The 15,753-nt window shown below is 46.3% G+C and overlaps 1 protein-coding gene across 3 annotated transcripts in view; it reads left to right on the top strand.

Annotated features, from left to right (window-relative positions):
* The window catches only part of abcc3 (ATP-binding cassette, sub-family C (CFTR/MRP), member 3), a 44,841-nt gene that overhangs the window by 16,991 nt on the left and 12,097 nt on the right, over nucleotides 1-15,753 (top strand). For all 3 annotated transcript variants that reach the window (XM_056365934.1, XM_056365935.1, XM_056365936.1), the window contains exons 4-18: nucleotides 604-741; nucleotides 3,069-3,194; nucleotides 3,416-3,477; nucleotides 4,772-4,903; nucleotides 8,777-9,037; nucleotides 11,489-11,666; nucleotides 11,778-11,939; nucleotides 12,331-12,423; nucleotides 12,801-13,004; nucleotides 13,774-13,920; nucleotides 14,045-14,132; nucleotides 14,552-14,618; nucleotides 14,710-14,836; nucleotides 15,265-15,441; nucleotides 15,553-15,720. In XM_056365934.1, coding sequence (XP_056221909.1) covers nucleotides 604-741; nucleotides 3,069-3,194; nucleotides 3,416-3,477; nucleotides 4,772-4,903; nucleotides 8,777-9,037; nucleotides 11,489-11,666; nucleotides 11,778-11,939; nucleotides 12,331-12,423; nucleotides 12,801-13,004; nucleotides 13,774-13,920; nucleotides 14,045-14,132; nucleotides 14,552-14,618; nucleotides 14,710-14,836; nucleotides 15,265-15,441; nucleotides 15,553-15,720 — 2,130 coding nt within the window. The remainder of the gene's footprint in view (nucleotides 1-603; nucleotides 742-3,068; nucleotides 3,195-3,415; nucleotides 3,478-4,771; nucleotides 4,904-8,776; nucleotides 9,038-11,488; nucleotides 11,667-11,777; nucleotides 11,940-12,330; nucleotides 12,424-12,800; nucleotides 13,005-13,773; nucleotides 13,921-14,044; nucleotides 14,133-14,551; nucleotides 14,619-14,709; nucleotides 14,837-15,264; nucleotides 15,442-15,552; nucleotides 15,721-15,753) is intronic.

The raw sequence follows: 15,753 nt of genomic DNA, 5'->3' as shown, positions 1-15,753 counted from the left end.
GTTTGGAGGGGGATCCAGGGCCTCGGTCCGAGACACCTCAGTGAGGTGGGGCAATGAGGGAGGGGCTCTTTCATTGATCCGCTGGTCACAGACTGACTTCTCTAACAGGAAGTCATCAGTGAGCGGTCACTGACATTGATCCTGTTTGGAAACTGCAGGGATTTGGTTTCTGTGTAGAGAGTAAACGGAGGAATATCAGGTGTTGGGAGGAAGCTAATACGAGCTAGTGCTGGAGCATATGGCTAAAAGCTTCTGTCTCAGTGTATCACAGTAATGTATATATCATGATGCAGTAAACTGCTTTGTAAATTAACTGAAGAAAAGATTCATTATTCATTATTTTATTAATATTATTTAATTATTCATCATTAGTCTTTACTTCCTGTCAGACCTTCCAGTGTCTGGCGTCCCTGTTCACCAGCAGCAGTGACGGTGAGGCTGCGGCGGACTGGAGGCACAGTCAGCATGAAAGCCTGACCCAGTCCGACCGAGGTTCACCTCACATGCCCTGAGTGATTCTGTCTTGGCTAATCTAACTCAGTCTCTCCCTCTGCCCCCCCTCCCCTCCCCTCCCCTCCCCCCTCCCCTCCCTCCCGCTCTCAGCTGCTGGCCACATTCCTGATCCAGTTTGAGAGGTTACGTGGGGTTCAGTCCTCAGGGGTCCTCTTCATCTTCTGGTTCCTGTCTGTGCTGTGTGCCATCGTGCCTTTCCGCTCCAAGATCCTGCAGGCCTCCAGCCAGGTGAGAGACCGCCGCGGCCCCCGGGGGGGCCTCGACACGTCTGTCCTCACCCCCGCCTCACCTGACTGTCCCGCTGCTCATCTCCTCCCTCCTCGTTCTTCTGCGTCTCCTCCTCCTCTGTCTTACTGACGTTTAAGAACACTAGATCAGTCAACCCTGCCTCCACCACCTCCTCCCCCTTCCTCCCCCTTCCTCCCCCTTCCTCCCCCGCCACGCTGTCTCAGGAGCTGGTTTGCAGCTTACAGTGAGTGGATGTTTTGGAGGGTCAGGCCAGGACACCACTAAGCAGAGAGCGAAGAGGGAATAGTGGGCCTGTTGTTCGGAGCGGACTTATCTCACCTCTCCGACAGAGCCGCAGCACACGCCAAACAAATCCTGCTGGCAGCGAGAGGAGACGGGCGGACAGAGGGCGGAGTCAGGCCGGAGGAGACGCACACAGGCAGAGGACAACGTTACATATGTAGACACAGAGCTGCAGCTCAAACCGCTGATCATGTGCATGGGGATGGATGTGGTTGTTGGTAAATAGCAGTGACCCAGGTATTTACTGGGTTAGGTGCTGAGAGTTCTGGCTTCCAGACCTGCACAGTTTTAATCTACTGGAATTACAAGACTCCCACATAAGTCTCCTTTTCTTCTGGGAGCAAAGTGGTCAGTGACCTACTAAACGTTTCTACTACAACGGCTGGAAACTGTAAGAAAAATAAGTGAATTTCCAGCAGTTTTACTGGTTTTAAAGTCGAGGCTGATCGGTGCAGAAGGTGTGTCAGTCTTTGGCATCAATCCTCGGAGCTGAAAGCTTTCCAAACCACTCCTTCAAGACAGCTTGTAATTTCTTGTGGCTGCTTTGACGTTGAAGGTAAAAACCAACAGCAGTCGTACATGAGGCAGACAGACAGGCAGGCAGGCAGGCAGGCAGACAGGCAGACAGACAGGCAGGCAGCCCTGTGCTGGGGTCAGAGCAGGCCACTATAATCAGGTTGGCCTCAGACAATAGGTCCACATACAAGTATGAACAAAGATGACTGAGGAAAAGTGAAGTGATTTTGTCCACAGCGACATCTCCATTCATTATCGTGTTTGGCTCATTTATATGATTGTGTGCAGCTGAGGAAGGAAGAGTGAGTTACTTTATGTGTGTGTGTGTGTGTGTGTGTGTGTGTTTTGAGAACTCAAATGAATAGATGGAAGTTGACCTTTAGTTCATGCCTGCTGTTTTTAGGACTAAGCCTGTGTGGTTCACTCTCGACCAGGTGAGCCACATGGAAACACAATATTCGGTTATTGGGAATATTCAGTTTGGAGTAAGGTGTAATAGTAACCTCATTCACAGAGGCAATCGAAAGGTCGGTGGTTCGATTCCCGGCTCCAAACTCTGACACTGAACCCCACACTGCCGCTGATGTGCCGTCAGTGTGTGATGGAGAAGCCGTGCGTCAGGGAACTGTAACTCAAGCTCGGGTCCTTGTGACATGTAAGCTGTGTTGCTGTCGTCCCAAACGTTAACCACAGTTTGAGTCGTCGCTTCGACCGGGACTTTACTCCGACTCTCACGTGGCGCCATCTGCAGGTCAATCGCTCCTGTCCCATCATTTGATTTATGACTCGATACCTGCAGAACTCCTGACGGTGTCGTCAGCCTCACCTGAACGCTGCGTTCATAAACACAAAGTCTGTGGCTGTGTTAGCACGAGTCAACACGTAGTTAGCATGCTGCTCAACATCAGCGGGTGTCTCACAGAGCTGCTAGCCGCTAGCTGCTAGCCACTAGCTGCTAGCATGGCTGTAGCTTCTTAATAGGGCTGAACGACATATGAGTCAGATTTCAGTGTGAATGGTCATTTTTGGATTTAATTTTTCACTGAAAAAAATTAGTTTAAAAAATGAAGATGATGTGATTTTTTTATGGAGTTTGTACCAAACAATTCTGTTGTTTTACATCTGAAGAATATGATCTGTAGCACCACATATATATATATATATATATATATATATATATATATATATATATATATATATATATATATATATATATGATTAATTGTTCAGCCCTAACTCGTAGTCCTGTTACTACTACTACTGTGTGAACTACTACTATCCATGCCGCCATGCATTATTCAAATCTTAATATAATCTTTATATCTTTGTCTTTTTGTGTAGGAAAACTCACACTCCGACACCCGTGACTAATTTGCCTGTGTAAACACACTGCGTGACAGGTGCTTGCAACAGTATATGTGAATTCATCTCTTTCTGTGTGTGTGTGTGTGTGTGTGTGTGTGTGTGTGCACGTGTGTGTGTGTGCGTGTCCTTGTTTTACCTCCCAGAGTGAAGTGACAGACAAGCTGCGATTCTCCACGTTCTACTTCTACTTCAGCCTGGTGGTGTGTGAGCTGATCCTCTGCTGCTTCAATGAGAAACCTCCTCTCTTCTCCAGCGTCGTCACAGACCCAGTGAGTCACATCCTGCTGCAGTCTGTGTGTGTGTGTGTGTGTGTGTGTGTGTGTGTGTGTGTGTGTGTGTTGTTCCTGCTGACTGGCTGTTGTGAGAAGCTGAAGGTCTGAGAGCTGTGGGGCCCCTCCACTCTTGTTAAAGCAGGTCACACTCAGTTGTTCGCTGCTGCTCCTCCTCGTCCTGGTTTAACCTCTCCGGCCTCTTCTCACTGTCTCCTCAGAACCCCTGCCCGGAGACCACGGCAGGTTTTCTCTCCACCATGACATTTTGGTGGTTCACAAGGTGGGTTTGTTCTGCTCTCTACCACCGCACCAACAACACAGACACACACTGATCTGCTTCAGTAATTACAATGTCATTACAGAGCTCAGAGTTTCAAACTGTTCAATATTAAATAAAAAAGACATTATAATGTGAATAATCAGATCATAAAGGTGAGGGCGGGGTGCAGAGTGACCACTCTGTCATGGAGAGTGTAACAAATAAAAAGTGACATGGATAAACATGTTGTTGGGAAAAAACCCGTAATGAAATGAAAACAGACTCAGAATAAAAATTGAATTAAAGCTCCTCCAGTGTAAAGGTCTGTGTCCATGTGTAGTGTGATTATAGATCAGCTCTAGCTTCTATATTAATACTGTGAAAGTATCAAAGCCTCAGTCCACAGAGAAATGCACACAGCCTGTATTCAGAAACTGAGCCTTAAAACCAGCCGTCAGGACTTCTGGAACTTTGTGATGTCACAACAAAGCAGTCACCAAGCCCCGCCCACCTGGACCCACCATCCAAACCTTGCAGGATTTGGTTTCTCTGAGTGTTTTTACCTGAAATCTGATGTATTTTTATTGGATCACTCAGAAAACAGTCAGCCAATCAGAAGAGAGGCTCAGAGCCTCCTCTCTTCTGATTGGCTCACCGACCTGTTGTTACTAGAGCTGCAGAGAGAAGCCTGAGAGAGGAGATGTAAAACTACACCGAGATGAAACCACAAATATATCTCCTTATAGATCAACACTTCAAATTAAACACAGAAGAAGAAAAAAATATGGAGCTTTAAATAAATTTTTTTAATGTAACAAGAATGATGAAATATCATATAATTATTTCTATCATAATGTCTTTCTATTTATTAAATATTGAACACTTTCAGCAGACAGAATAATAATAATAATGATTGAATCCTCAGTAATCGAAGCTCATGTTTGAGAGCCTCAGTCTCACAGCGACAGTTCACTTCTCATGTAGTTGCTGTTTTTCTCATGGACGCTCAGCTCCTTGTTTCTTGTTTTCCCCTCGTGCTGGAAATAAGATGAAGCCAATTTCTGGTGGAATCTGATCCACTGGTGCAATAATCATGATCAGCAAATCCAGGAAACTCCATTAAGAAAAGCAATTCTTATTAAGTTGTCTGTGAGATAAAAGGGTTTTAGTTTGAGAATCAAATTTCAGCCAGTGAATGAAACACACTCGGGGGACAGAAAATATACTGAAACATGTCTGGAGTACAGCGAGGCTGAAGACTCTTCCGTGACTTTAATGCACCAGATTGAATTAAAGGGCAGTTTCCCTCTCTCAGATTGGCCATCAAAGGCTACAAGGTTTCCCTGGAGGCCAAAGACCTGTGGTCCCTGAACCAGCGCGACAGCTCCAAGGTGATGGTGCCGAAGCTCCTCAGAGAGTGGGACAAGGAGCAGGCCGACGCCCGGAGGTGAGTGTCACGGCACCGAACAGCTCCGCCTCCTCGGTGCGTCTTCTCCCGTGTGTTTACGTTGCAGAGACAGAAGCTCATTGACAGAAATCAGGTTAGAGCTGGAAACCCGAGAGCTGCTGTACCTTATAATGTACAGCTGATCGGTAATCAGGTTTATACATTACTGTGTTTTGAACGGGGGCGACTCTGTTACTGACATGCGATGCTGCGGCTTCAGAGGCTTTTATTTTGTTTTCTCTTCCTGGTTGGAGCGTCTGTACTGATGGACACTGAGAGACCAGACTCTGTAGAGGGAGACACCGTTGGTCCTCTAGTGTCCCACAGTGATCCCCCCCCCGTCCCCCCGTCTCAGGCTCATTGGTTCCTACTGAACACACAGCAGTTCTTCAAAAACACATTTTTAAAAAAAGGAAATTTCCTGTCACTGTAGTTTTTACCAAGCGTTGCTCAAAAAAGGAGGAAGTGGCTCATTGATCTCTACGGCACAGAGGAAGAAGATGTATCAGGCTTTAGATTCACACAGTAACGAGGATCAATTCATTCTTTGTTTTTTGACCATAAAATATAAGATCATTTTTATAAGTGATAAATGAACATTAGAGCGACGGCTGATTGTTCAGTTTCTAAGCTGCTGCTTTCAGAGAGAGAGAGACAAACAGCTGTTCTCCTCCCTCTGACTTTTGATTGTTTGTCTGAATGTGAATAATTAATGTTTTGCATGTGACGACAGTTTCGTTTTAACAGAGACATAAATGTTACTTGTCGTCACTCAGGACGGAGAGCGGCGAACAGAACTCCACCGTGTCTCGCTCGCTCTTCGGTCGCTGGTTTGAATTTGTTTAACACGATGTTTGTGTCGGTTGAAGTTACTGAAACCAATCTCGACAAAACAAAACTCTCAGTGCGCGGATGATCTACAGCTTCTCGTGTGTCTGTGCAGGACGCTGCAGGGGACAGGTAGCCCCGCCCCCTCCCTCAGTCTCACAGGCATGTCCGGTTCTCTCATCCCAGCTCAGTGACGCCTTCAGGGAACTTCCTCAAATTTGGCACAAACATTCACCAGGACTCAGGGACGAAGTGATTGGATTTTGGTGGATGTAGGTTAAAGGTCAAAGGTCATGTTGATTTCAGAATACAAGTTTTAGCCGTTACTGAGGACTGACAGACAGACAGTTAGTCGCAGCTCCATTTAAAATATTAGTGGCTGACATTTAACACTGTAACTCACTAATTATGACGCAGTTTAACTCAAATGTCTATGGGGACAAAATTAAGTGATGACATTTTATATCCGAAAGGTCAAAGGTCAACTTCACTTTGGCATCGCAATGTTCTGGTCGTTATTCAACAGTGTAACTTCAGGAAGGAGAGACTGCGACCATGTTTCCTGTAGCGTCTCTGTTTGTTGGAGGAGGTGATTTTACTTTCTGCTTTTGTTTTTATATAAAACTCCAAGTTTAAATCGTTTCCCTTCACGTCCACGTCAGAACAGAGAGAGGAGAGGATGTTGTGTTTAAGGTCAGGACTTGAGACACGTGTGTGCGTGCGTGTGTGTGTGTGTGTGTGTGTGTGTGTGCGTATTTGCACGGACATGACAAGTGAAACCACAAGTGTGTTTTTAACTTTGGCAGCAGGATAGCTTCATCTAAGACATGAAACAGGTTCCTGCTGCTACACACACTTTAAAGGGAAGCTGAAGACCACGCAGCGTGTGCACACATCACAGAGAACAGATCTTTCTGTTGTCGTGTTGTTGCTCTGACGTGTTGCGTTTGAGTGCGTTCGGTTTGCAGGATTAACTCCGTCCTCCTCTGTGTGATGTTCTGCACAGTTAATGACTTTTCTCATGTCTGTAATTTTACATTCCCCGTGCGTCCGTTTCCACTGAGAGCGGCAGCTGAGCTCCGACACAAAAAGGCGATATCATGCACAAACACATGACCAGTCTGCTGACCTCTGACCTCCATCAGACGGCTTCCTCTCTCTCTCTCTCTCTCTCTCTCTCTGCTGCTGTTTCCCTGTTGGTTTCATTCAGCGTTCTCACTGAGAACATCCTGTAAACCGATACGGTGAAGCCTGATTTCATCTTTTCACAGGTGGTTTGTAAACCTGTTTGGCGTTGAGCTGTTGAACCGTCGTCGCTGATTCTTTCGCTGCTGGAATCTGACTCCTGTGTTTTTAAGCTGCCGTTGGAAAACCAGAAGCTTTTATCGCACCGTGTCTCTCTGCCTGAGATCCTGCTAAACAAATGAACATTAACAAATTAAACGAATGCAACCGCAAGCTAAGACGCTCCCGCAGTCGTCGTCCTCAGGGGGTTTTGCACTGTTTGTATTGTTACTGGCTTTTTTGTGTTACCAGAGAGAATTTATCAGAAACAGTGAAGTTTGAAGTCGTTATCCCGTTAATTAATAATGAACACAGTCGTTGAAACTCTTAATATTCAGTTTAACATGTTTTTCACACAGAAAAACTCATCTACTTTTCTAGTCTGTTTTTTTTTGGGGGGGGGGGGCAGAGCTGAGGTGATAATTATCCACAGGTTTGTTGCTTTGAACAAACCCTTTCACATTAAAGTAAAGATTAAATCAACTGTTAATATGAACATATTGATTGCAGCAGCTTTAAATTGTGATGAAATGGAGCCTGAGCAGCTGAACCTCTGTCTTTTGTCTCTTCCTGACTGAACTTGTGTGACTCGTTTGGTAAATCATCAATAAAGAAATAACAGCCTCCCAGCATTCAACAGGGTGTGTTCACTGACAGGTCAGACACTGAGGCTGTGGGTTTGTAACCTGACTGTTTGTAGAAGGTGTGATATGTAACCTGCTCCTTTTATCTGTAACAGGTTTTCATTGGTCAGATTTACGACCGTATGAATCGGCCTCTTAGTGCCGAGTAACGGCTGCTTTAAACTAAAGATAAAGTTAAAGAGAAAACCAGGACCTGGTTCAGATCTGTTAGTCTGGAAATACATGTGTTCCTACAGAGGCAGAACAAAGACATGAAACCCTGCAGGGTTTCTTTATGCACATTTTGTGATGTTGTCCAGAAACAGTTCCACGACTTCCTCCATATTCTCATATTGACTATTAGCATCATTTCAAGGCTTAATATCGAAGCTCTACAGGGCGCCGCGTTCCTCCCTCAGCATCGTCAGACATAGATATAATAAAACGAGTCCACACCTCCTCTGTGGGAAACTCACACACAGATCCAACCTGCAAAAGCAGAAGACAAAGGGAAGCAGGATGAACATGTTTCACGACCTAAAGTTCAACTGTTGCAAAAATGAAATGGAATAAAAAATGCAGCAATAATCCGTGAGAAAAAACAACAGGAATGTTTTATTGTTCAGACACTTTCAGAGGTCCTTGAAGTGTCCGTAGACCCGTGTCCTGTTACAGCTCTCTCTCTACGCTGCTTCCCCGTCGTCTTATTCTACTAAAATATGAGGATGTATCTGATATTATACGAGGCAAGAAGAAAATGAGACTCACCTGGTGAATTCTGTAAAAACTGGAGACCTTTTTATGTAGATATATATTAAATATGAAGGAGAGAAGTTCCACGAGAACCCGAGAGGAGAACGGTTTCTTCTTAATGCAGTAAACAGATTTTTATTTTATTTATTAGGATTATTTCCAGTCATCGATGAATTGAATAAAAATAGTTTCTTCTCTGAAAAGTTACAGATTGAACGACTTCTGTCTTCTGTCCTTTCATCGACGCCGCTCTGATGTTTTATCTGTTAATATTATTATTGGTTTTATTAATAGGATCAATAATAGGAGTTAAACTGTTTTCGCTGACATGTTGAGAGTCACCTGTCCTCACCTGTCCCCCCCCCCCCCCCCCCCCCCTCCACAGTGAACCGAGTGTGTCCAGTCAGGCTGTGTACTCCAAGCCCCTGCAGTCCACCACCAACCACATAGCAGGAGGAGTGGGAGGGGGAGGGGGTGACACCAGCCCGGAGGAAGTGGAGGTGCTGCTGTCCAATCAGAAAGCGGCTCCCCGTCAGCCGTCCTTCCTGCGCGCCCTGATCAGAGCCTTCGGACCGTACTTTCTGATTGGCTCCGGCTACAAGCTGCTGCAGGACATCATCACCTTCGTCAACCCTCAGCTGCTCAGGTGAACCACGACACTCACGTTATTGCCGCGTCCCTGTATTTGCTAGTTGTCAACGGCAACAATCTGCAGTTGTTCCAGTGTTTTCACGTCCTGTTTCAGTCTCTTTGTATTTTGTGTCGGTGTTTTTGCATGTTGGTTTGTTTTCTCCACGGGGTCGTTCTGACCGTCTGTCTCATTCTCGTGGACACCGCATCTCAGTAACACCTCGAGGGAACGTCTTCACATTTGGCACAAACATTCACTATGACTCAAAGGTGGACTGATTAGATTTCGGTGGAGAAAGGTCAAAGGTCAAGGTCACTGTGACCTCGCGAAACACGTTTTTGGCCATAACTCACTACTTCATTCTTTCACATTCATTATGACACAATTTAACCCGAATGCCTAAAAGGGTAAATGAAGTGAAGTGAAGGAATGAGGTTTATATCCAAAAGGTCAAAGGTCAACTTCACTGTGACATCATAATGTTCTGCAAAAACATTCAACACTGTAACTCAGGGAGAAGAGACTGTGACCTCGTTTCCTGTAACTCGTCTGGTTGACGGAGGAAACAACCACGAGGAGGTTTTCTAGCAAATTATTAACAATCATTAACGATGATTATTGATATTCATAGAATCATTAGTGGGAATCTATGATCACGGGACACCACCCTGTTATCAGCAGAACGAGCTCAGCTTCGGTTGTATGTGGTTAATAACTCTTATCTCCTCCTTTCCGCTACGTCAGCTTTTATGGTTTCAGACTCGAGCTGCGTTCTCTGTCCCGTGTGATGGAAACCGTCTTTCTGCAGCGTCTCGTTCATCGTTATAGATCCTCGGCCTCTTCTCTCCGAAGCGTCGCACTCTCCTCTCCTCCTCGCTGCGTCTGTTTCTCCTGGTTAAAGACTCTTTCGTCTTTGTAAAAATCTCCAATATGATCTTTGTTTTCTTGTTTGCTCCAGAGAGTTATCACCGTGAATCTCTGCAGAGCTTCCTGAGCGGTCGCTGGCTCAGAGCTGTGTTTTCAGTTTGGTCCGGTGTAGTGAACTGTGACTTCAGATATTCAGCCGCAGATTCCTCGGTGTTATCACTTCCTCTGCTTCAGGATGTTGTTTTGTTGAGTCAGTAATTCCCGGTGTGTCGCGCCTCTTCAGGTTCCAGGTCACACTCCTCCATCTCAGCATCAGGCTGCGCTGCTCTCTCGACTCATGTTGTTGTGACCTGGTTTCATCTGCATCTCAGTGTGTGTACCAGACGGCGTTTGATGGAGTTAGCATTAGCATTAGCATCGTCACCACGCTCTTTTACTTTCTGAGTTCGTCCCCTTGCCGTGTTTCCACAGCAGACTGAATCGTGGGAAACAAGCCAAGCGCACTCTGCTCAGCGTGCAGAGTCATTCTGATATGTTTCTTCTTTAAGGTGGAAGTGGAGCGAAGTGATAACAGCTGCTGTGAGGAATCTTATCTGTGAGCCAGTGAGATAAGCCGTCAGAGCTGGAGACCACATACATTTCCTCTGTGTATGTTGTTACAGAAGCTTCATTAATACTGATATTTGCTTTGTCAAACGAAAAAAAAAACTTTATACAACTTTAATTTTCATATATTAATGTTATAATTCAGATGTTAAGCACATGGAATAGGAGGGACTTGGCTCAGAACTGATTCAGTGGAAGCGTGGACGAGTTTATCCATCAAAGCTTTATTTAATTGTGAAGTAAAAAACAACAGATGAAATCCTCTAAACTCACCATGCTGCTGGAATTTGCATAAACTCCAACCTGTAGCTCAGTGGATCCAACCTGTGGGCGGCGGCCCCCTGGTGGGCCGTGGAGGTATTACAAGTGGGACGAAAAAATCATCTGCTAAATAGTGTAAGTTTGACTGTCACAGCAGCGTCTCTCCGTCAGTGTGTTTTACCCTTCATCACTGTCTGCTACAGGAGGTGAACAGTCAGGTTAGTGTTTGGTGGTCAAAGGTCAAAGGTCACTGTGACCTCACAAAAACACACGTTTTTGGCCATAACTCACAAATTAATTCAATAATTACGACACAATTCAACTCAAATGTCCATGAGGATAAAAATGAAGTGATGACATTTTTATATCCAAAAGGTCAAAGGTCAACTTCACTGTGACATCATAATGTTCTGGTAATTATTCAACACTAACTCAGGAAGGAGAAACTGTGACATGTTTCCTGTGACGTCTCTGGTTGGTGGAGGAAACATCCCCCGACCTGTGGAGACGCTGCCTTGCTCGAATGTGTGCAAAGTGTTTATCATGGCTCCACATAATGTTTTTAAATGCGTTAAAAAGAAATGATCTTTAAAAACATTAAAAGCTCCTCATTGTTTATAAGGTGTCTCACTGTGATGAGTCAGTCTGGAGCTTCCTCCATGTTTCCCTGCTCGCAGAGGTTCGACCCGGTTATCTTCAGACCGTGACGTTTCCCTCTCGGTGCTTTTGCAGGATGCTGATCTCATTCACCAAACAGAGGGGGGTTCCTGACTGGTGGGGGTACTCGCTGGCCTTCCTCATGTTCTTCACCGCCTTCCTGCAGACCCTCATCCTCCACCGTCACTTCCAGTACTGCTTCGTCACGGGCATGAACGTCCGCACAGCCATCATCGGAGCTCTGTACAGGAAGGTGTGGAAGACTGCACACACACACACACACACACACACACACCACACACACACACTAGCTGATGCAGTGTCGTTACAGTTGTGTCTGTTTTTGTCCGTCGTCGTTGTGCAGGCGCTGGTGATAACGAACGCCGCCAAGCGTTCCTCCACAGTGGGAGAGGTGGTCAACCTGATGTCCGTGGACGCGCAGAGGTTCATGGACCTCACCACCTTCCTCAACATGCTGTGGTCTGCTCCTCTGCAGATCATGCTGGCTCTTTACTTCCTGTGGCAGGTCTGTGCACACGCTGCAGGAAGTGGCACCGTCTCTCAGTTGTTGTTGTTGTTGTTGTTGTTATTGTCGAGCCCCTCCCTGCAGGCTGGAGGTGTGGCTGGGTCCGTGTGTCACACCCACAAATAATAAAAAACTGAGAAACATCAGGGTCTGAAACGCCGATGGCTTCATGACGTTAAAATGATGAAGGTTGTCTTAAAATGAAAAGATGTGAGAAAGTTCATCTCAAGACAATCGTGAGCGTCTCAGACACTGATGCTGCTCATTGTGACTGTGGGTGGAAACGTCCGGCTCAGTGCGTGGAGCATGTTTTATTGATCAGAGGTTTATCTGTATTTATTTACTTGTCTTTGGCCTGATTTTCTCGCTCTGCTGTGTTTGTGTCCGACAGAACCTTGGTCCGTCGGTTCTGGCTGGAGTCGCCGTCATGATCATGCTGATCCCTTTTAACGCCGTGATCGCCATGAAGACCAGAACCTACCAGGTGTGTCCCTCGGACTGCGTCTCTGTTGGTTTTCAGTGGAGCCACAACAGTGACAGGAACATGTTGTTTTATATTTTTAAACATTTATTTAAAAAGAATTCTGATGAATCCATGACACTAGAGAATAGTTCATTAATAACAGTTTATATGTGATTTTTTAATACATGTATAAATATCTCAAAATATTATGAGTTTCCCAGGTTTAATCTCTGAGTTTATCAGTTTGTTTAGAGTGAGTTTGAAAATCTACTGTGATGTCCTTTGGTTTGCAGACGTTTCTCTGTATTTGGTGTTTGGTTTGTTTGAAGAGTGTTAACTTGTAAATAAGCAGTTTGACTTCTTGTCCTCCTCTTCGTCCTCCTCTTCCTCCCTCCCAGGTGGAGCAGATGCAGCACAAGGACGCTCGTATCAAGCTGATGAACGAGATCCTGAACGGCATCAAGGTCCTGAAGCTGTACGCCTGGGAGACGTCCTTCAAAGAGAAGGTCCTGGCCATCAGACAGAAGGAGCTCAACGTGCTGCGCAAGACCGCCTACCTGGGAGCGCTGTCCACCATGGCCTGGACCAGCGCACCTTTCCTGGTAGGCTCAGTCCACATGACCAGAAGCTGGCGGTGAAGCCGGTCAGGAGTTAAACTTTCATGATGACACATGAAGTGCAGCAGATTCAAACAGAATCAAGCTGCGAAACCATTTTTAGAAACCTGTTATAAATGATTCACAGAACCCACAGTGAAATAAACAATAAATCCATGTGTAGTGTGATTATAGATCAGCTCTAGCTTCTATATTAATACTGTGAAAGTATCAAAGCCTCAGTCCACAGAGAAATGCACACAGCCTGTATTCAGAAACTGAGCCTTAAAACCAGCCGTCAGGACTTCTGGAACTTTGTGATGTCACAACGAAGCAGTCACCAAGCCCCGCCCACCTGGACCCACCATCCAAACCTTGCAGGATTTGGTTTCTCTGAGTGTTTTTACCTGAAATCTGCTTTATTTTTATTGGATCACTCAGAGAACAGTGAGCCAATCAGAAGAGAGGCTCAGAGCCTCCTCTCTTCTGATTGGCTCACCGACCTGTTGTTACTAGAGCTGCAGAGAGAAGCCTGAGAGAGGAGATGTAAAACTACACTGAGATGGTTTTTATATCTTCTGATGGATCAACAATCTCTCTGAGGAAACATTTAATATCGGCCTGAGCTGATTATTGGTTGATAGATGAGCTCGTGTATCTGAGTGATGATGAACTGTCATGTGATCAGTATCAGCTGATAACGAGGTTATCGATGAGTCACTGGTGAACTCGTCGCAACAGTAACTGATGGAGCTGTTTCCTGATGTGTCTCCAGGTTGCCTTGACAACGTTTGCTGTGTATGTGACTGTGGATGAGAACAACGTCCTGGATGCGGAGAAGGCCTTTGTGTCGCTGTCACTCTTCAACATCCTCAGGTTTCCTCTCAACATGCTTCCTCAGGTCATCAGCAGCATGGTGCAGGTGGGAGCTCCTCCTCCTCCTCTTCTTCCTCCTCCTCTTCCTCCTCCTCCCCCTCCTCCTCTTCCTCCTCCTGTCTGTTTGTTAAGGTGTCACTGAATGTCTGTGTGTTCACTCTCCTTCTCAGACCAGTGTCTCATTGAAGCGGATCCAGAATTTCCTGAGTCATGATGAGCTGGATCCAGACTCTGTGGACAGGAAGAACACAGCCACAGGTGGAGTCATCATTAACTGTTGTAGCTGCGTGAGGAGACACATACACACTCGCCGTGTGGATCTCAGACAGTTTGAGAAACACTAAATTTAAACATGAGATTTTAACAGATTTTCTCCAGAAGCAGCGACCCCTGATGGTCCACGGACCACGCTTTGAGAAACGCTTCTTTAAACAGACTGTAGCGGCTCAGTGAACCTGCTCCGTCATTACATGTCATCAGTCCTGTGTGTAGACTCCGACCTCTCACCCAGAGACTGAGATGACTCACCGCTCAGAAATGTCTTTCAGTCTTTTGTCCTGTCTCTACACACACGCACGCACACACACACACACACACACACACACACGCACACACACACACACACACACACACACTTCTTCAGAGAGAAAGTCACGTGACGTTTTGTTGCTCCACAGATTTTTCTGTGACCGTCGTCAACGGGAAGTTCAGCTGGGCCAGAGAGGATCCTCCCGTCCTGCACAGGTATGTCGCGCCGTGTGTCTGCGCGTGTCACGTGTTTGTGTCGTTGTACCTGAGACTGTTTGTGTGACACCTGTCGACTGTGTGTTTGCAGCATTAACGTGATGGTGCCTCAGGGCTCCCTGCTGGCCGTGGTCGGCCATGTTGGCTGTGGGAAGTCGTCGCTGATCTCCGCCCTGCTGGGGGAAATGGAGAAACTGGAGGGAGAGGTTTCTATTCGGGTACGACATCATCTCATCTTCTCACCTGTAGCTTCTTTGTCTCCGTCAGAGCTTCACTAATGAACACAGAACCATCGCTCAGATCTGCAGCCTCAGCTCCATATCAGCCTCTTCCAGCTCTTTGTTTTGGTTCTTCTTCAGTGACCACAGTCTGTGACTTATATCATGATCTCCATTTATGGTCTGCTGAATATCTGAGAAATGAGCTGAATAACTAAGTAATTATCTACCTGTACATCTTATAAAATTCTTTCTCTTACTGTTGGGAAACATCAGAAGTTTCCTCAGAGCAGCAGGATGAGAAACATTAGAAAAAATCAGGTCGGTTTTTACAGGATGTACAAGTAGGTAAATAACGACCCTCGATGACCCGACAGCTTTGAGAAGCTCTGTGGTGTAAAGGAACGTTTGTCGGCCTCTGTCCTCAGGGATCGATGGCGTACGTACCTCAGCAGGCGTGGATACAGAACGCCACGCTGCGGGACAACATCCTGTTTGGGAAACCCTACAATGAGCAGAAGTACCGCTGCGTTCTGGAAGCCTGCGCCCTGACCCCTGACCTGGAGGTGCTGCCTGGAGGAGACATGACTGAGATAGGAGAGAAGGTACGAGAGACGAGGACCCTCCGGTCTCCGTTCATCAGCCGCCTCCTTGTTTAGTTTTCTCTCTGCAGGTGTCATGGCGTCTGAGTTTCTCTTCCTGTCTGACCCCTGCAGGGCATCAATCTGTCCGGCGGTCAGAGACAGAGGGTGAGTCTGGCCAGAGCTCTGTACAGCGACGCTGACGTCTACCTGCTGGACGACCCGCTGTCCGCCGTGGACGCCCACGTGTCCAAACACATCTTCGACAACCTGATCGGCCCGGAGGGCGTGCTGAAGGGGAAGGTGAGACTGTGCTGACGGAGGGAGGAGTTTAAA

This window comes from Seriola aureovittata, chromosome 21 (genome assembly GCF_021018895.1).
Source record: "Seriola aureovittata isolate HTS-2021-v1 ecotype China chromosome 21, ASM2101889v1, whole genome shotgun sequence".
In the NCBI taxonomy this organism is placed as follows: Eukaryota; Metazoa; Chordata; class Actinopteri; order Carangiformes; family Carangidae; genus Seriola; species Seriola aureovittata.
Note: the sequence above shows the minus strand (reverse complement) of the source record. Positions and strands in the feature narration are given on the sequence as shown.